The 16943-nt window shown below is 32.7% G+C and overlaps 1 protein-coding gene across 2 annotated transcripts in view; it reads right to left on the bottom strand.

Moving 5' to 3' along the window:
* Tgs1 (Trimethylguanosine synthase 1) overlaps positions 1-16943 on the bottom strand; it is a 31939-nt gene that overhangs the window by 3639 nt on the left and 11357 nt on the right. The window contains exons 3-8 of one of the 2 annotated variants that reach the window (XM_076485414.1): positions 13575-15609; positions 13292-13418; positions 6560-6646; positions 4160-4316; positions 1505-2444; positions 87-218 (exon numbers count right to left, since the gene is read on the bottom strand). In XM_076485414.1, the coding sequence (XP_076341529.1) occupies positions 87-218; positions 1505-2444; positions 4160-4316; positions 6560-6646; positions 13292-13418; positions 13575-15609 (3478 nt within the window). Of the gene's footprint in view, positions 1-86; positions 219-1504; positions 2445-4159; positions 4317-6559; positions 6647-13291; positions 15610-16943 lie in introns of both variants that reach the window. The other variant, XM_076485413.1, reaches the window with a different exon arrangement.

The following is a 16943-nucleotide window of genomic DNA, read 5'->3' as shown; positions in this document are numbered from 1 at the left end:
CTGGATAATGTGAGAATGAAATGCTAATTCTAATCCTTTGATACCACATAAGTACTATGTTACCTTGGTTTGAAAGACAGAAGTACCTTTTTGACAAGTGAAAGCAAACTGAATAGCATTTCCTCCGGCTCCACAAAACGCATCAATAATGACATCACAAGCACATCTCTTGGCAATGTGATGTGCAATTTGTTCTGGTGTTACAGAAAACCAAGATTCTAGCAAAGAGAAAAACATTGCACATGAAAAATAAGAAGAAATAGCTGCATGCTTAATTGTTTTATATATGAACAAATTAAGGTATTAAAGACTTTAATTCATGCTGAAGATTCATATAGCTAGGGCTAAAAACACACACAAACCAAACGTTTAGCAAGCTCTTCCAGTAATATGGAAATTATAACAATACAGACAGTTTTGTAGTGATAAAGAGCTGACAATCCACTTCTGAGGGCCATATTTCAGCTCAAGCAATATCTCCTCAATTTTTCTCTAACACTGGGAAACCCGTGTGAGGAAGATTATAACACTGGGGACAAATGAAACATCATAAATAGGAAAGCAACTCCAATCAGTCAACAAAAGGACCCCCAAACATTTTTTTAGCTGCTCTGTACATTACATATTGTTTGAAATTCGGGTGCACATAGTTCACAGAGACAGTCAAACCCCTGGCTGGAAAGGTCCACTTTATACAGTAACTTAACATTCTAAAAGATGGAATTTTTCAGTTAATATACACACACAACAAAATTTTGTAATTAGGCAATTTTCTGTTGTAATTATTTTTTTTGTTGAGAAACGGGAGGTCTTTATGTGGCAATACTTGATTGGAGAAGGGGACCTCTTAAAGTGTTGGATATGGTCCTGCTTCCCACTTCTAAATTAACAGAACTGCTTCCATTTCATTGTTTAAAATGTGAAGGGGTTCAATATCATTTAGACCATTTGAATTACCATAACCAAGTCTGGTTCCTTGGTTAAAACATGAAAAGATTCAATATCCTTAAATCGATAAAACTTATCATAATCAAACCTGGTTTCCTGGTCAAAACATGAAAAAGATTCAACATGCTTAAGCTTATAAAACTTATCATAATCAAACCTGGTTTCCTGGTCAAAACATGAAAAGATTCAACATGCTTAAGCTTATAAAACTTACCATAATCAAGTCTGATTCCTTCATCAAAACATGAAAAAGATTCAACATGCTTAAGCTTATAAAACTTACCATAATCAAGTCTGATTCCTTCATCAAAACATGAAAAGATTCAACATGCTTAAGCTTATAAAACTTACCATAATCAAGTCTGATTCCTTCATCAAAACATGAAAAGATTCCACATGCTTAAGCTTATAAAACTTACCATAATCAAGTCTGATTCCTTCATCAAAACATGAAAAAGATTCAACATGCTTAAGCTTATAAAACTTACCATAATCAAGTCTGATTCCTTCATCAAAACATGAAAAGATTCCACATGCTTAAGCTTATAAAACTTACCATAATCAAGTCTGATTCCTTCATCAAAACGTGAAAAGATTCGGTATCGTTGAGCCCAGTACTTTGAAAGCTCTGGAGTAGCTTGAATCTCTTGGGGAATCGGGAAGTCTTGTTGGTCACATCTTTTTTTGGATGGTTTCTTTTTCTTTCTTTTTTGGGTTTCCTCTGTGACATCTGCACCTTGCAATGTCTCATTTGTACAACATGTGTTATATTTAACAGTGGAAGTAGTACTTTCACAAGTCACTTCACTGGTAAGTGTAGATTCAATGAATAATTCCATAGCATCAGTAATTTTACTAATGTCAGTATTGATAGTTGAAGGGGCTGGATTTACACTAATACTTTCTATACATGCACTATTTTTATTTACAGGTGTTGCTTTTCTCATGTCAGAACTTTCAAGGGAAGATTTATTTTCAACAGATCCTTCAATCTTTCTTAAAGTTATATCTGTATTTGCTCCATGGCTGTCTTCAAAAAATGTAATTTCTCCATTGTTACTAGGCTCATTGTTATCAGAAATAGTCCTGCTTCTGTAATCATTTGCTTCTTTCACATCCATACCAAAAGTCCTAAAAATACCATTATCATCTAATGATGTGTGTTGATCTAAGTTCAATACATTACTTACTGTAGGTAAAAAACAGCTTTGGCTTAAATTTGAAGACTTTTCACCAAAACTAGAGATACTTTTCTTCTCTTTTTCATTTATAGAAGAAGATGTACCCACAATAGATGGAGTTGTCTTTAAATTGGCACTTGAATGAACTGGAGTAGATGATGAAACAAAGCTTGATTTGATGGGAATACCTTCTTCAGTGAAGGGTGAATGAGCCAGAGTAGATGGTAAAACAAGGCTTGGTTCAATGGGAATATCGCCTTCAATATGACTACTCAGTTTTCTGTTCCATCTCTCAGTTACAGAACTCGACGTTTCCTGAAACAGAAATAATACTTCTAGTTACATATACACATTGCAAACAAGAATTTTAACCGAAATCCATGATACTGGAAATAAATAAATTAGTGACGATCTAAGAGCATATTATCCCCCAAAAAAGTAAACACCATAAAAATATTTTATACACTGATATAACAAAAAACATACACAAACACTAACCTAGGCAGGTTGGTTTATCAATAAATATACCCATACCAGCTATCCTGATGTACAGTATTAAACATTAGATACCCTGAGAAGCATACTTAAATGACATGTTGATTTAAAGTAATGTCTCAACCAACAAAAACATAATAAATACAATCATAACCTTCCCTCTGGTCATTAGTTGTTCAAGGGATTTCTACAGGTTAGTGTAAAAAAAAAGGCCACCAACCTGGAGAGACTATGGTTGAAACAGATTTATGAAGAGTGACCCTGTTACCAGATAACATTAAAGAAATACTAATAGACTGTTCATTGCAAAACTGTCAAGACTGGACAAAAACTAGCAGCCAATGTGAAACGACAAGTGAAAAGAAAGGATGCACAGAAAGAGAAGGAGCAACTGTCAAGACTGGACAAAAACTAGCAGCCAATGTGAAACGACAAGTGAAAAGAAAGGATGCACAGAAAGAGAAGGAGCAACTGTCAAGACTGGACAAAAACTAGCAGCCAATGTGAAACGACAAGTGAAAAGAAAGGATACACAGAAAGAGAAGGAGCAACTGTCAAAACTGGACAAAAACTAGCAGCCAATGTGAAACGACAAGTGAAAAGAAAGGATACACAGAAAGAGAAGGAGGAACTGTCAAGACTGGACAAAAACTAGTAGCCAATGTGAAATGACAAGTGAAAAGAAAGGATACACAGAAAGAGAAGGAGGAACTGTCAAGACTGGACAAAAACTAGCAGACAACGTGAAATGACAAGTGAAAAGAAAGGATACACAGAAAGAGTAGGAGCAACTGTTTGATAACAAAATGGATCACTGACAGTGATACACAATAAACCTGTTACCCACAAGTTCATTACTACACAGAAAGAGTAGGAGCAACTGTTTTATAACAAAATGGATCACTGATAGTGATACACAATAAACCTGTTACCCACAAGTTCATTAGTGTTTCAGAAAATACTGAATTAATATAAATTATGACAGTCATTAATTAAAATAATTACAAGAAAACTAGTGCTTCAGATTATAAATGTTCTAGAATATTCCAGTTATCCAATAATGAAAATATTGCTATTGTGTTTATTTGTTGTTCACTACATATAAACACTAGGAGATATCTGTGCTCTGTCCACATGAAAACTTGACTTGTAGCACTACTACAAGTTCCTCTTTCAGTCAACTTGTGAATATCATTGTGTAACCATCTTGTGAGAATAATCAGTTAGTTCAATGTAACCAATTAATGGTTAATCAATTAGCAATTTTTACTAACTGATAATTGGACAAGATGCATCACTTCTTGATAATACCAGATCATCATGGACTAAATCTGTATGTCTCACTGATTATTGAATAACTAAACTGAAATTTATCACAATAATTATACAAGATTTAGTTATTAATCAGTGTGTTACAATCTTAGAAATCTATGAAACACATTAAATTAGAAGAAACAGGGAAACTTAATATACAAAGAAAAAGTTTCAGAATGCACTATGATAAAGTTACTACAAAAACACAACAATGACACTACCTGAAGCTGACAGTCAACTTCAGGATTTACACAGTCTTCTTCTTCATCAAACCTTAAATGCACTGGTTTCTTATAAGACTTTCTCTTCTTGCAGTGCACAGGTTGAAACTCTTTTTTAAAAATTGTTCGGACAACTTTTGGTAGGGAAAGGTCACAGCTATTGACAACCAAATACAAAAAGAATGCAATAAACATACATTCTAAAAGGTAATGGCAAAAACATAAAGAATTATAAATAAAAATTATGCAGAAACCAACAATAAACAGTTAGTACGAAAAATTATTAACAAACTACAAATATTGTATGTTGGAACACAATTCAAGAACTTCCTAAAATGTTGTAAGAAGAAAATCCTGTATACATTTTTATTGAGTTTTTTCCAAAAGGAAGTCTATAACTTACTTCTTTTATAATGGGAGCACTAAATATTGTCAGTTGATTACTTCTTTTATAATGGGAACACTAAACATTGTCAGTTAATTACTTCTTTTATAATGGGAACAATAAACATTGTCAGTTGATTGCTTCTTTTATAATGCAAGCATTAAATACTGTCAGTTGATTGCTTCTTTTATAATGCAAGCATTAAATATTGTCAGTTGATTGCTTCTTTTATAATGCAAGCATTAAATACTGTCAGTTGATTACTTCTTTTATAATGGGAACAATAAACATTGTCAGTTGATTACTTCTTTTATAATGGGAACAATAAACATTGTCAGTTGATTACTTCTTTTATAATGGGAACAATAAACATTGTCAGTTGATTACTTCTTTTATAATGCAAGCATTAAATACTGTCAGTTGATTGCTTCTTTTATAATGTAAGCATTAAACATTGTCAGTTGATTATTTCTTTTATAATGTAAGCATTACATCTTGTCAGTTGATTACTTCTTTTATAATGTAAGCATTACATCTTGTCAGTTGATTACTTGTTTTATAATGGAAACACTAAACATTGTCAGTTGATTACTTCTTTTATAATGTAAGCATTACATCTTGTCAGTTGATTACTTGTTTTATAATGGGAGCACTAAATCTTGTCAGTTGATTACTTCTTTTATAATGTAAGCATTATATCTTGTCAGTTGATTACTTGTTTTATAATGGGAGCACTAAATCTTGTCAGTTGATGCAGGTAACTGAGAAACAGAATATAGATGTAGAATACGACTGGACTGTAAACGTCAACATACTGTTTGAAAGTAATACATTAATATATACATAATCAGCCTACATAACTAGTTCACCTGCACTAGACATCAATTCACACATTAAAATATATAATTAGCCTATATAACTAGTTCACCTGCACTAGACTTCAATTCACACATTAGAATACACCTACATAACTACTTCACCTGCACTAGACTTCAATTCACATATTAAAATACATAGTTAGCCTACATAACTAGTTCACCTGCACTAGACATCAATTCACACATTAAAATACATAATTAGCCTACATAACTAGTCCACCTGCACTAGACTTCAATTCACATATTAAAATATATAGTTAGCCTACATAACTTGTTCACCTGCACTAGACTTCAATTCACACATTAAAATACATAGTTAGCCTACATAACTAGTTCTCCTGCACTAGACTTCAATTCACACATTAAAATACATAATTAGCCTACATAACTACTTCACCTGCACTAGACTTCAATTCGTACATTAAAATATATAATTAGCCTACATTACTAGTTCACCTGCACTAGACTTCAATTCACACATTAAAATACATAGTTAGCCTACATAACTACTTCACCTGCACTAGACTTCAATTCGTACATTAAAATACATAGTTAGCCTACATAACTACTTCACCTGCACTAGACTTTAATTCGTACATTAAAATATATAGTTAGCCTACATAACTAGTTCTCCTGCACTAGACTTCAATTCACACATTAAAATACATAGTTAGCCTACATAACTACTTCACCTGCACTAGACTTCAATTCACACATTAAAATACATAATTAGCCTACATAACTAGTTCTCCTGCACTAGACTTCAATTCACACATTAAAATACATAGTTAGCCTACATAACTAGTTCTCCTGCACTAGACTTCAATTCACACATTAAAATATATAATTAGCCTATATAACTAGTTCACCTGCACTAGACTTCAATTCACACATTAAAATACATAGTTAGCCTACATAACTAGTTCTCCTGCACTAGACTTCAATTCACACATTAAAATATATAATTAGCCTACATAACTAGTTCACCTGCACTAGAATTCAATTATCTACTTAACAACAGAAATGAAATTATGGCCCAATTTAATTTTACATTGAATTCAAATAAAGAAATCTTTCTATCTTCACTTAATAATATTTCTTAAAACATCAAAACAAGTATTATATAACTTCACTAACCTGTGTTTTGGTGAGAAGAAAGAAAAGCCCAACTGAAGCAGTTTCCTTTCTGCTTCTCCCAGTTCAGTTTCTTCATTTTGTTCGTGACTGTATTTCAAGTGTAATGAACAGTTCGTAAACAATGAAACAAACACTGCTATATCTTAAGGTAGATCTGAATTTAATGAATCTTAGCAAATTATATGCTGCTAAACTCTAGTAATCTTAACAGGGATTCTATTTTAATAATATATTGGGATTTCACCCAGAAGAATCATAGAATAGTGTCTACAACATATTGCTTTTATAAATTTTTAAAAGATATCAAAGATTCAAACTATAGAAAAGTATGTAAGCTAACCCACAAAAGTCTAAATTACAATAACTATAAAAACATCATACTAAAGAGACTTTAAACACAAATCAATAGAATCATTTCCAAGAATGTTTTACTTTACTTTAATCTAGTACACTACACATTCAAGATTACTGTTTGACATGATATCTGACCATCTCACCTTCTTTAATCTAGTACATTACACATTCAAGATTACTGTTTGACATGATAACTGATCATCTCACCTTCTCATTAATCTAGTACACTACACATTGAAGATTACTGTTTGACATGATAACTGATCATCTCACCTTCTCATTAATCTAGTACACTACACATTCAAGATTACTGTTTGACATGATAACTGATCATCTCACCTTCTCATTAATCTAGTACACTACACATTCAAGATTACTGTTTGACATGATAACTGATCATCTCACCTTCTCTTTAATCTAGTACACTACACATTCAAGATTACTGTTTGACATGATATCTGATCATCTCACCTTCTCATTAATCTAGTACATTACACATTGAAGATTACTGTTTGACATGATATCTGATCATCTCACCTTCTCATTAATCTAGTACACTACACAATTCAAGATTACTGTTTGACATGATAACTGATCATCTCACCTTCTCATTAATCTAGTACACTACACATTCAAGATTACTGTTTGACATGATAACTGATCATCTCACCTTCTCATTAATCTAGTACACTACACATTCAAGATTACTGTTTGACATGATAACTGATCATCTCACCTTCTCTTTAATCTAGTACACTACACATTCAAGATTACTGTTTGACATGATATCTGATCATCTCACCTTCTCATTAATCTAGTACATTACACATTGAAGATTACTGTTTGACATGATAACTGATCATCTCACCTTCTCATTAATCTAGTACACTACACAATTCAAGATTACTGTTTGACATGATAACTGATCATCTCACCTTCTCATTAATCTAGTACACTACACAATTCAAGATTACTGTTTGACATGATAACTGATCATCTCACCTTCTCATTAATCTAGTACACTACACATTCAAAATTACTGTTTGACATGATAACTGATCATCTCACCTTCTCATTAATCTAGTACACTACACAATTCAAGATTACTGTTTGACATGATAACTGATCATCTCACCTTCTCATTAATCTAGTACACTACACAATTCAAGATTACTGTTTGACATGATAACTGATCATCTCACCTTCTCATTAATCTAGTACACTACACATTCAAGATTACTGTTTGACATGATAACTGATCATCTCACCTTCTCATTAATCTAGTACACTACACATTCAAGATTACTGTTTGACATGATAACTGATCATCTCACCTTCTCTTTAATCTAGTACACTACACATTGAAGATTACTGTTTGACATGATAACTGATCATCTCACCTTCTCATTAATCTAGTACACTACACAATTCAAGATTACTGTTTGACATGATAACTGATCATCTCACCTTCTCATTAATCTAGTACACTACACAATTCAAGATTACTGTTTGACATGATAACTGATCATCTCACCTTCTCATTAATCTAGTACACTACACATTCAAAATTACTGTTTGACATGATAACTGATCATCTCACCTTCTCATTAATCTAGTACACTACACAATTCAAGATTACTGTTTGACATGATAACTGATCATCTCACCTTCTCATTAATCTAGTACACTACATAATTCAAGATTACTGTTTGACATGATAACTGATCATCTCACCTTCTCATTAATCTAGTACACTACACAATTCAAGATTACTGTTTGACATGATAACTGATCATCTCACCTTCTCTTTAATCTAGTACATTACACATTCAAGATTACTGTTTGACATGATAACTGATCATCTCACCTTCTCTTTAATCTAGTACATTACACATTCAAGATTACTGTTTGACATGATAACTGATCATCTCACCTTCTCTTTAATCTAGTACACTACACATTCAAGATTACTGTTTGACATGATAACTGATCATCTCACCTTCTCTTTAATCTAGTACACTACACATTCAAGATTACTGTTTGACATGATATCTGATCATCTCACCTTCTCATTAATCTAGTACATTACACATTGAAGATTACTGTTTGACATGATAACTGATCATCTCACCTTCTCATTAATCTAGTACACTACACAATTCAAGATTACTGTTTGACATGATAACTGATCATCTCACCTTCTCATTAATCTAGTACACTACACAATTCAAGATTACTGTTTGACATGATAACTGATCATCTCACCTTCTCATTAATCTAGTACACTACACATTCAAAATTACTGTTTGACATGATAACTGATCATCTCACCTTCTCATTAATCTAGTACACTACACAATTCAAGATTACTGTTTGACATGATAACTGATCATCTCACCTTCTCATTAATCTAGTACACTACACATTCAAGATTACTGTTTGACATGATAACTGATCATCTCACCTTCTCATTAATCTAGTACACTACACATTCAAGATTACTGTTTGACATGATAACTGATCATCTCACCTTCTCTTTAATCTAGTACACTACACATTGAAGATTACTGTTTGACATGATAACTGATCATCTCACCTTCTCATTAATCTAGTACACTACACAATTCAAGATTACTGTTTGACATGATAACTGATCATCTCACCTTCTCATTAATCTAGTACACTACACAATTCAAGATTACTGTTTGACATGATAACTGATCATCTCACCTTCTCATTAATCTAGTACACTACACAATTCAAGATTACTGTTTGACATGATAACTGATCATCTCACCTTCTCATTAATCTAGTACACTACACATTCAAGATTACTGTTTGACATGATAACTGATCATCTCACCTTCTCATTAATCTAGTACACTACACATTCAAAATTACTGTTTGACATGATAACTGATCATCTCACCTTCTCATTAATCTAGTACACTACACAATTCAAGATTACTGTTTGACATGATAACTGATCATCTCACCTTCTCATTAATCTAGTACACTACATAATTCAAGATTACTGTTTGACATGATAACTGATCATCTCACCTTCTCATTAATCTAGTACACTACACAATTCAAGATTACTGTTTGACATGATAACTGATCATCTCACCTTCTCTTTAATCTAGTACATTACACATTCAAGATTACTGTTTGACATGATAACTGATCATCTCACCTTCTCTTTAATCTAGTACATTACACATTCAAGATTACTGTTTGACATGATAACTGATCATCTCACCTTCTCTTTAATCTAGTACATTACACATTCAAGATTACTGTTTGACATGATAACTGATCATCTCACCTTTTCTTTAATCTAGTACATTACACATTCAAGATTACTGTTTGACATGATAACTGATCATCTCACCTTCTCTTTAATCTAGTACACTACACATTCAAGATTACTGTTTGACATGATATCTGATCATCTCACCTTCTCATTAATCTAGTACATTACACATTGAAGATTACTGTTTGACATGATAACTGATCATCTCACCTTCTCTTTAATCTAGTACACTACACATTCAAGATTACTGTTTGACATGATATCTGATCATCTCACCTTCTCATTAATCTAGTACATTACACATTGAAGATTACTGTTTGACATGATAACTGATCATCTCACCTTCTCTTTAATCTAGTACACTACACATTCAAGATTACTGTTTGACATGATATCTGATCATCTCACCTTCTCATTAATCTAGTACATTACACATTGAAGATTACTGTTTGACATGATAACTGATCATCTCACCTTCTCATTAATCTAGTACACTACACAATTCAAGATTACTGTTTGACATGATAACTGATCATCTCACCTTCTCATTAATCTAGTACACTACACAATTCAAGATTACTGTTTGACATGATAACTGATCATCTCACCTTCTCATTAATCTAGTACACTACACATTCAAAATTACTGTTTGACATGATAACTGATCATCTCACCTTCTCATTAATCTAGTACACTACACAATTCAAGATTACTGTTTGACATGATAACTGATCATCTCACCTTCTCATTAATCTAGTACACTACACAATTCAAGATTACTGTTTGACATGATAACTGATCATCTCACCTTCTCATTAATCTAGTACACTACACATTCAAGATTACTGTTTGACATGATAACTGATCATCTCACCTTCTCATTAATCTAGTACACTACACATTCAAGATTACTGTTTGACATGATAACTGATCATCTCACCTTCTCTTTAATCTAGTACACTACACATTGAAGATTACTGTTTGACATGATAACTGATCATCTCACCTTCTCATTAATCTAGTACACTACACAATTCAAGATTACTGTTTGACATGATAACTGATCATCTCACCTTCTCATTAATCTAGTACACTACACAATTCAAGATTACTGTTTGACATGATAACTGATCATCTCACCTTCTCATTAATCTAGTACACTACACATTCAAGATTACTGTTTGACATGATAACTGATCATCTCACCTTCTCATTAATCTAGTACACTACACATTCAAAATTACTGTTTGACATGATAACTGATCATCTCACCTTCTCATTAATCTAGTACACTACACAATTCAAGATTACTGTTTGACATGATAACTGATCATCTCACCTTCTCATTAATCTAGTACACTACATAATTCAAGATTACTGTTTGACATGATAACTGATCATCTCACCTTCTCATTAATCTAGTACACTACACAATTCAAGATTACTGTTTGACATGATAACTGATCATCTCACCTTCTCTTTAATCTAGTACATTACACATTCAAGATTACTGTTTGACATGATAACTGATCATCTCACCTTCTCTTTAATCTAGTACATTACACATTCAAGATTACTGTTTGACATGATAACTGATCATCTCACCTTCTCTTTAATCTAGTACATTACACATTCAAGATTACTGTTTGACATGATAACTGATCATCTCACCTTTTCTTTAATCTAGTACATTACACATTCAAGATTACTGTTTGACATGATAACTGATCATCTCACCTTCTCTTTAATCTAGTACACTACACATTCAAGATTACTGTTTGACATGATATCTGATCATCTCACCTTCTCATTAATCTAGTACATTACACATTGAAGATTACTGTTTGACATGATAACTGATCATCTCACCTTCTCTTTAATCTAGTACACTACACATTCAAGATTACTGTTTGACATGATATCTGATCATCTCACCTTCTCTTTAATCTAGTACACTACACATTCAAGATTACTGTTTGACATGATATCTGATCATCTCACCTTCTCATTAATCTAGTACATTACACATTGAAGATTACTGTTTGACATGATAACTGATCATCTCACCTTCTCTTTAATCTAGTACACTACACATTCAAGATTACTGTTTGACATGATATCTGATCATCTCACCTTCTCATTAATCTAGTACATTACACATTGAAGATTACTGTTTGACATGATAACTGATCATCTCACCTTCTCATTAATCTAGTACACTACACAATTCAAGATTACTGTTTGACATGATAACTGATCATCTCACCTTCTCATTAATCTAGTACACTACACAATTCAAGATTACTGTTTGACATGATAACTGATCATCTCACCTTCTCATTAATCTAGTACACTACACATTCAAAATTACTGTTTGACATGATAACTGATCATCTCACCTTCTCATTAATCTAGTACACTACACAATTCAAGATTACTGTTTGACATGATAACTGATCATCTCACCTTCTCATTAATCTAGTACACTACATAATTCAAGATTACTGTTTGACATGATAACTGATCATCTCACCTTCTCATTAATCTAGTACACTACACAATTCAAGATTACTGTTTGACATGATAACTGATCATCTCACCTTCTCTTTAATCTAGTACATTACACATTCAAGATTACTGTTTGACATGATAACTGATCATCTCACCTTCTCTTTAATCTAGTACATTACACATTCAAGATTACTGTTTGACATGATAACTGATCATCTCACCTTCTCTTTAATCTAGTATATTACACATTCAAGATTACTGTTTGACATGATAACTGATCATCTTACCTTCTCATTAATCTAGTACACTACACAATTCAAGATTACTGTTTGACATGATAACTGATCATCTCACCTTCTCATTAATCTAGTACACTACACAATTCAAGATTACTGTTTGACATGATAACTGATCATCTCACCTTTTCTTTAATCTAGTACATTACACATTCAAGATTACTGTTTGACATGATAACTGATCATCTTACCTTCTCTTAATCCAATACATTACACATTCAAAATACTGTTTGACATGATATCTGATCATCTTACCTTCTCTTTAACTTTATGGGTCGTTCATCAGGAGGTTCATCTCCATCTTCATCACTGTTACTTATTACCCTTTGTTCTTGTCCACAGCTTTCAGGATCTTTTCTTTGAACCTGACCTTCTTCAGTACCTATACTTTTAGAGGAATTTGTTTTAGTTTCAGTGTCTGATTCTCCTTCATGTACCTCAACTGCGTAGCCTTTGCTCGATTCACAAGTACAAACTTTAAAATCACTGTCTTCATATAAACTACAGTAATTTTTAATATTATTCTGTTTACAAATACCTGACAGTTTTTTAAGGTCCTCATTATTCTTGTGGTTATTACTGTCTACAATAACCTGTTTAGAGCAGTCCTCATTGTTCTTCTGGTCAGTGTTGTTCACAATAATCTGTTTAGAACAGTCCTCATTGTTCTTTTGGTCAGAGTTGTTCACAATGATCTGTTTAGAACAGTTCTCATTGTTCTTCTGGTCAGAGTTGTTCACAATGATCTGTTTAGAACAGTCCTCATTATTCTTCTGGTTAGTACTGTCTACAGTAACCTGTTTAGAGCAGTCTTCATGATTCTTCTGATTAATGTTGTCCACAATAATCTGTTTAGAGCAGTCCTCATTGTTCTTCTGGTCAGTGTTGTTCACAATAATCTGTTTAGAACAGTCCTCATTGTTCTTCTGGTCAGTGTTGTTCACAATAATCTGTTTAGAACAGTCCTCATTGTTCTTCTGGTCAGTGTTGTTCACAATAATCTGTTTAGAACAGTCCTCATTGTTCTTCTGGTCAGTGTTGCTCACAATAATCTGTTTAGAACAGTCCTCATTGTTCTTCTGGTCAGTGTTGCTCACAATAATCTGTTTAGAACAGTCCTCATTATTCTTCTGGTCAGTGTTGCTCACAATAATCTGTTTAGAACAGTCCTCATTATTCTTCTGGTCAGTGTTGCTCACAATAATCTGTTTAGAGCAGTCCTCATTATTCTTCTGGTCAGTGTTGTTCACAATAATCTGTTTAGAACAGTCCTCATTATTCTTCTGGTCAGTGTTGCTCACAATAATCTGTTTAGAACAGTCCTCATTATTCTTCTGGTCAGTGTTGTTTACAATAATCTGTTTAGAACAGTCTTCATTGTTCTTCTGATCAGTGTTGTTTACAATAATCTGTTTAGAACAGTCCTCATTATTCTTCTGGTCAGTGTTGTCTACAGCAGTCTTCTCTACAGTACCTTCCTTAGCACAACTGTTTTTCTTAATGACATTATCAGAATGAATCATGGTAAATTCTCGATACATTTCTCCTTCTACACCAGCACAGCACGTCCTGAAGCCTTCATCACATTCTAGAGAACACTGAATTTGAGGAGAAGTGTTTGGAGGCACAACTTCCAAAACTAAATTATCTGTATTTAACTGTTTTTCTTTCCAGTAATTTTCATGAAACTGGAAATAAGTAAGTTGGTACAGTTCTTTATAATGAGCTTCCCATAAAGCTTCCCATGAACTGTGATTGTCAACACAATCTAAGTGTTCAGTTTCTTGAAAACTCACAAACACACTACAGTCTTCCAAATTTTCAAGATTCAATACACAATTATTTTTGTTACATTCTTTACCACTAATACTGGAACAACATTCTTGGCTGCTCAAGGTACACTTACAGTGACAAATTTTAATAGCTGTATCTGATGGTGTAATATCTTCATTCGCGAGTTGATCACTGTTGCACATACCTGTACCAATACATGCAGATAAGTTGTTTAATGTCTCTTTAGTACAAGTATTTGGCTCAGAAATTTGTGAACCAGTAATGTCACAACCGATGCCTGCTTGATTTTCTTGGGTCTCACACCTAGAACAATCATTAGTCATAGAATTAACACAGTTTTGAATTTCATAATAGGATACTTGCTTCAAGTTGGTTTTACACTGAGCATTTTCAACATATCTCTCCTGAGAATAGGTTTCATCTACAAAACAATCAACTTGCTTTTTATCTGAACTAATAACTGTGTGATTTTTATTACAATCATGTTGTTGACCATTATACTCTGGACTTAAATAATCTTTATATTTTTCCAGCCATGTTTGCCATAAAATTAATTCTCCATACTCAGACCAGTACAGTTCCCATGCCTTGTGTTCATCTTGAGAATACTCAAACTCTGTACCATCTTCATCAGATACACAGGAGTAAGCTTCATTAATATTAAACATGTGTTGTTCTTCTTCATCTTCATCCAGAAGAGCTTCTATCTCATCTTCTCTTCCTTTAGCAGTTTGTGTTTTTTTTCTTTTTCCATATCTTTGCCTTTTCTTTATACCATACTGCCAGAAAATATTAAAAAAATGTAACTGATTTCTTTTGTAACTGAAAGTCTAGACATTAAAATATCTACCGCAAAGTTGGAAGACAAATAATTAAACACTTGAATATAAAATAATGATTTTGATTTCTGGTATACTTGTACTTCAAATTACTTATTAACCTACCACATAAGTTCAGTTGCTGTGATTAACTTTGTTTATACAACAATTCTGTGATTAGATTTTTATTTATAAATACCTGAGGTAAAAATAATGCTTTATTACTGATAGCAACTCTCACAGCACAGAAACTAATTCACCATGTAAATTAGAATTTATTATTAAAAACAAATATATATCATATACTGACTAATATGAATAACTGATGACTAAATCTAAATCATTTGAAATTTATAATAATATCACAAATACATTTTGTTTAATAAAACAGTATTAATTTCCAAATTTAAATATAGTCTGAGATGTGTGTGTTATAAACAACATTCCCTCTAAGTTGCAAGGTCACACACCAACTAATTAGTCAAGAGCTGCACACTTCATTAGCCGAGTGCTGCACACTTCATTATTGCAGCCATGTACATTCTCAGTAAAGTTGAGGAGTCTCAACATGTTGACTGCCTTATTAACACTGGTATTCAGCAGACCTAAAGCCCAAATAATTAAATGGTAGCCTAATAATCCAATGAGGTTGATGGCCAAAAAAAAATGTTAGGTCACATCTGCTCATTACCTTGATATTGGTGCACACAATAGGTAGGTAGGTATTCAATGTTTATTGGCACAAAGCTACAAGGCTATCTGTGCCAGACAAGATGTAGTACAGTATAGATATAGGGCACTTAAGGTAAAAAGTAAAATATGTAAAATTAGGAACTGCCAGGAAGACGGAAGCAAGAAGTACACACTTGCTGACAGTCACCTGAAGTTGGCCTTTCCAGTCCTGGGTTCAGTTCAAAATAAAAATAAAAACTAAAATGTGTAAAATTAAGACTTGCCAGGAAGACTGAAGCATGAAGATTGAATTTGCAGTCAGTCACCTGAAGTTGTCCTTTCTAGTCCTGTGTTCAAGTCAAAATAAAAATTGAAATGTGTAAAATAAATCATGCTAAAACACTATGTAGTCCAATAAAAAACCTTAAATTAAGTGTAAAAGACCAATGGCTCTTAAAAATGTAAAAACATGAGTGATATGAGCAGTATCACCTATAACATGAGCCAAAGTCAAGGGCAAACCTGCATTACAAATATCTTTAAAATGGTGTCATCATTCTAGGTTGTAAAGATGGCATGATAACAAAATGTGGATGATTGTGATCTGAGTGCCACATAGACCA

The sequence above is a fragment of the Tachypleus tridentatus genome, unplaced genomic scaffold (assembly GCF_004210375.1).
Source record: "Tachypleus tridentatus isolate NWPU-2018 unplaced genomic scaffold, ASM421037v1 Hic_cluster_1, whole genome shotgun sequence".
NCBI lineage: Eukaryota > Metazoa > Arthropoda > Merostomata > Xiphosura > Limulidae > Tachypleus > Tachypleus tridentatus.
This window is presented reverse-complemented; position numbering and strand designations above follow the sequence as displayed.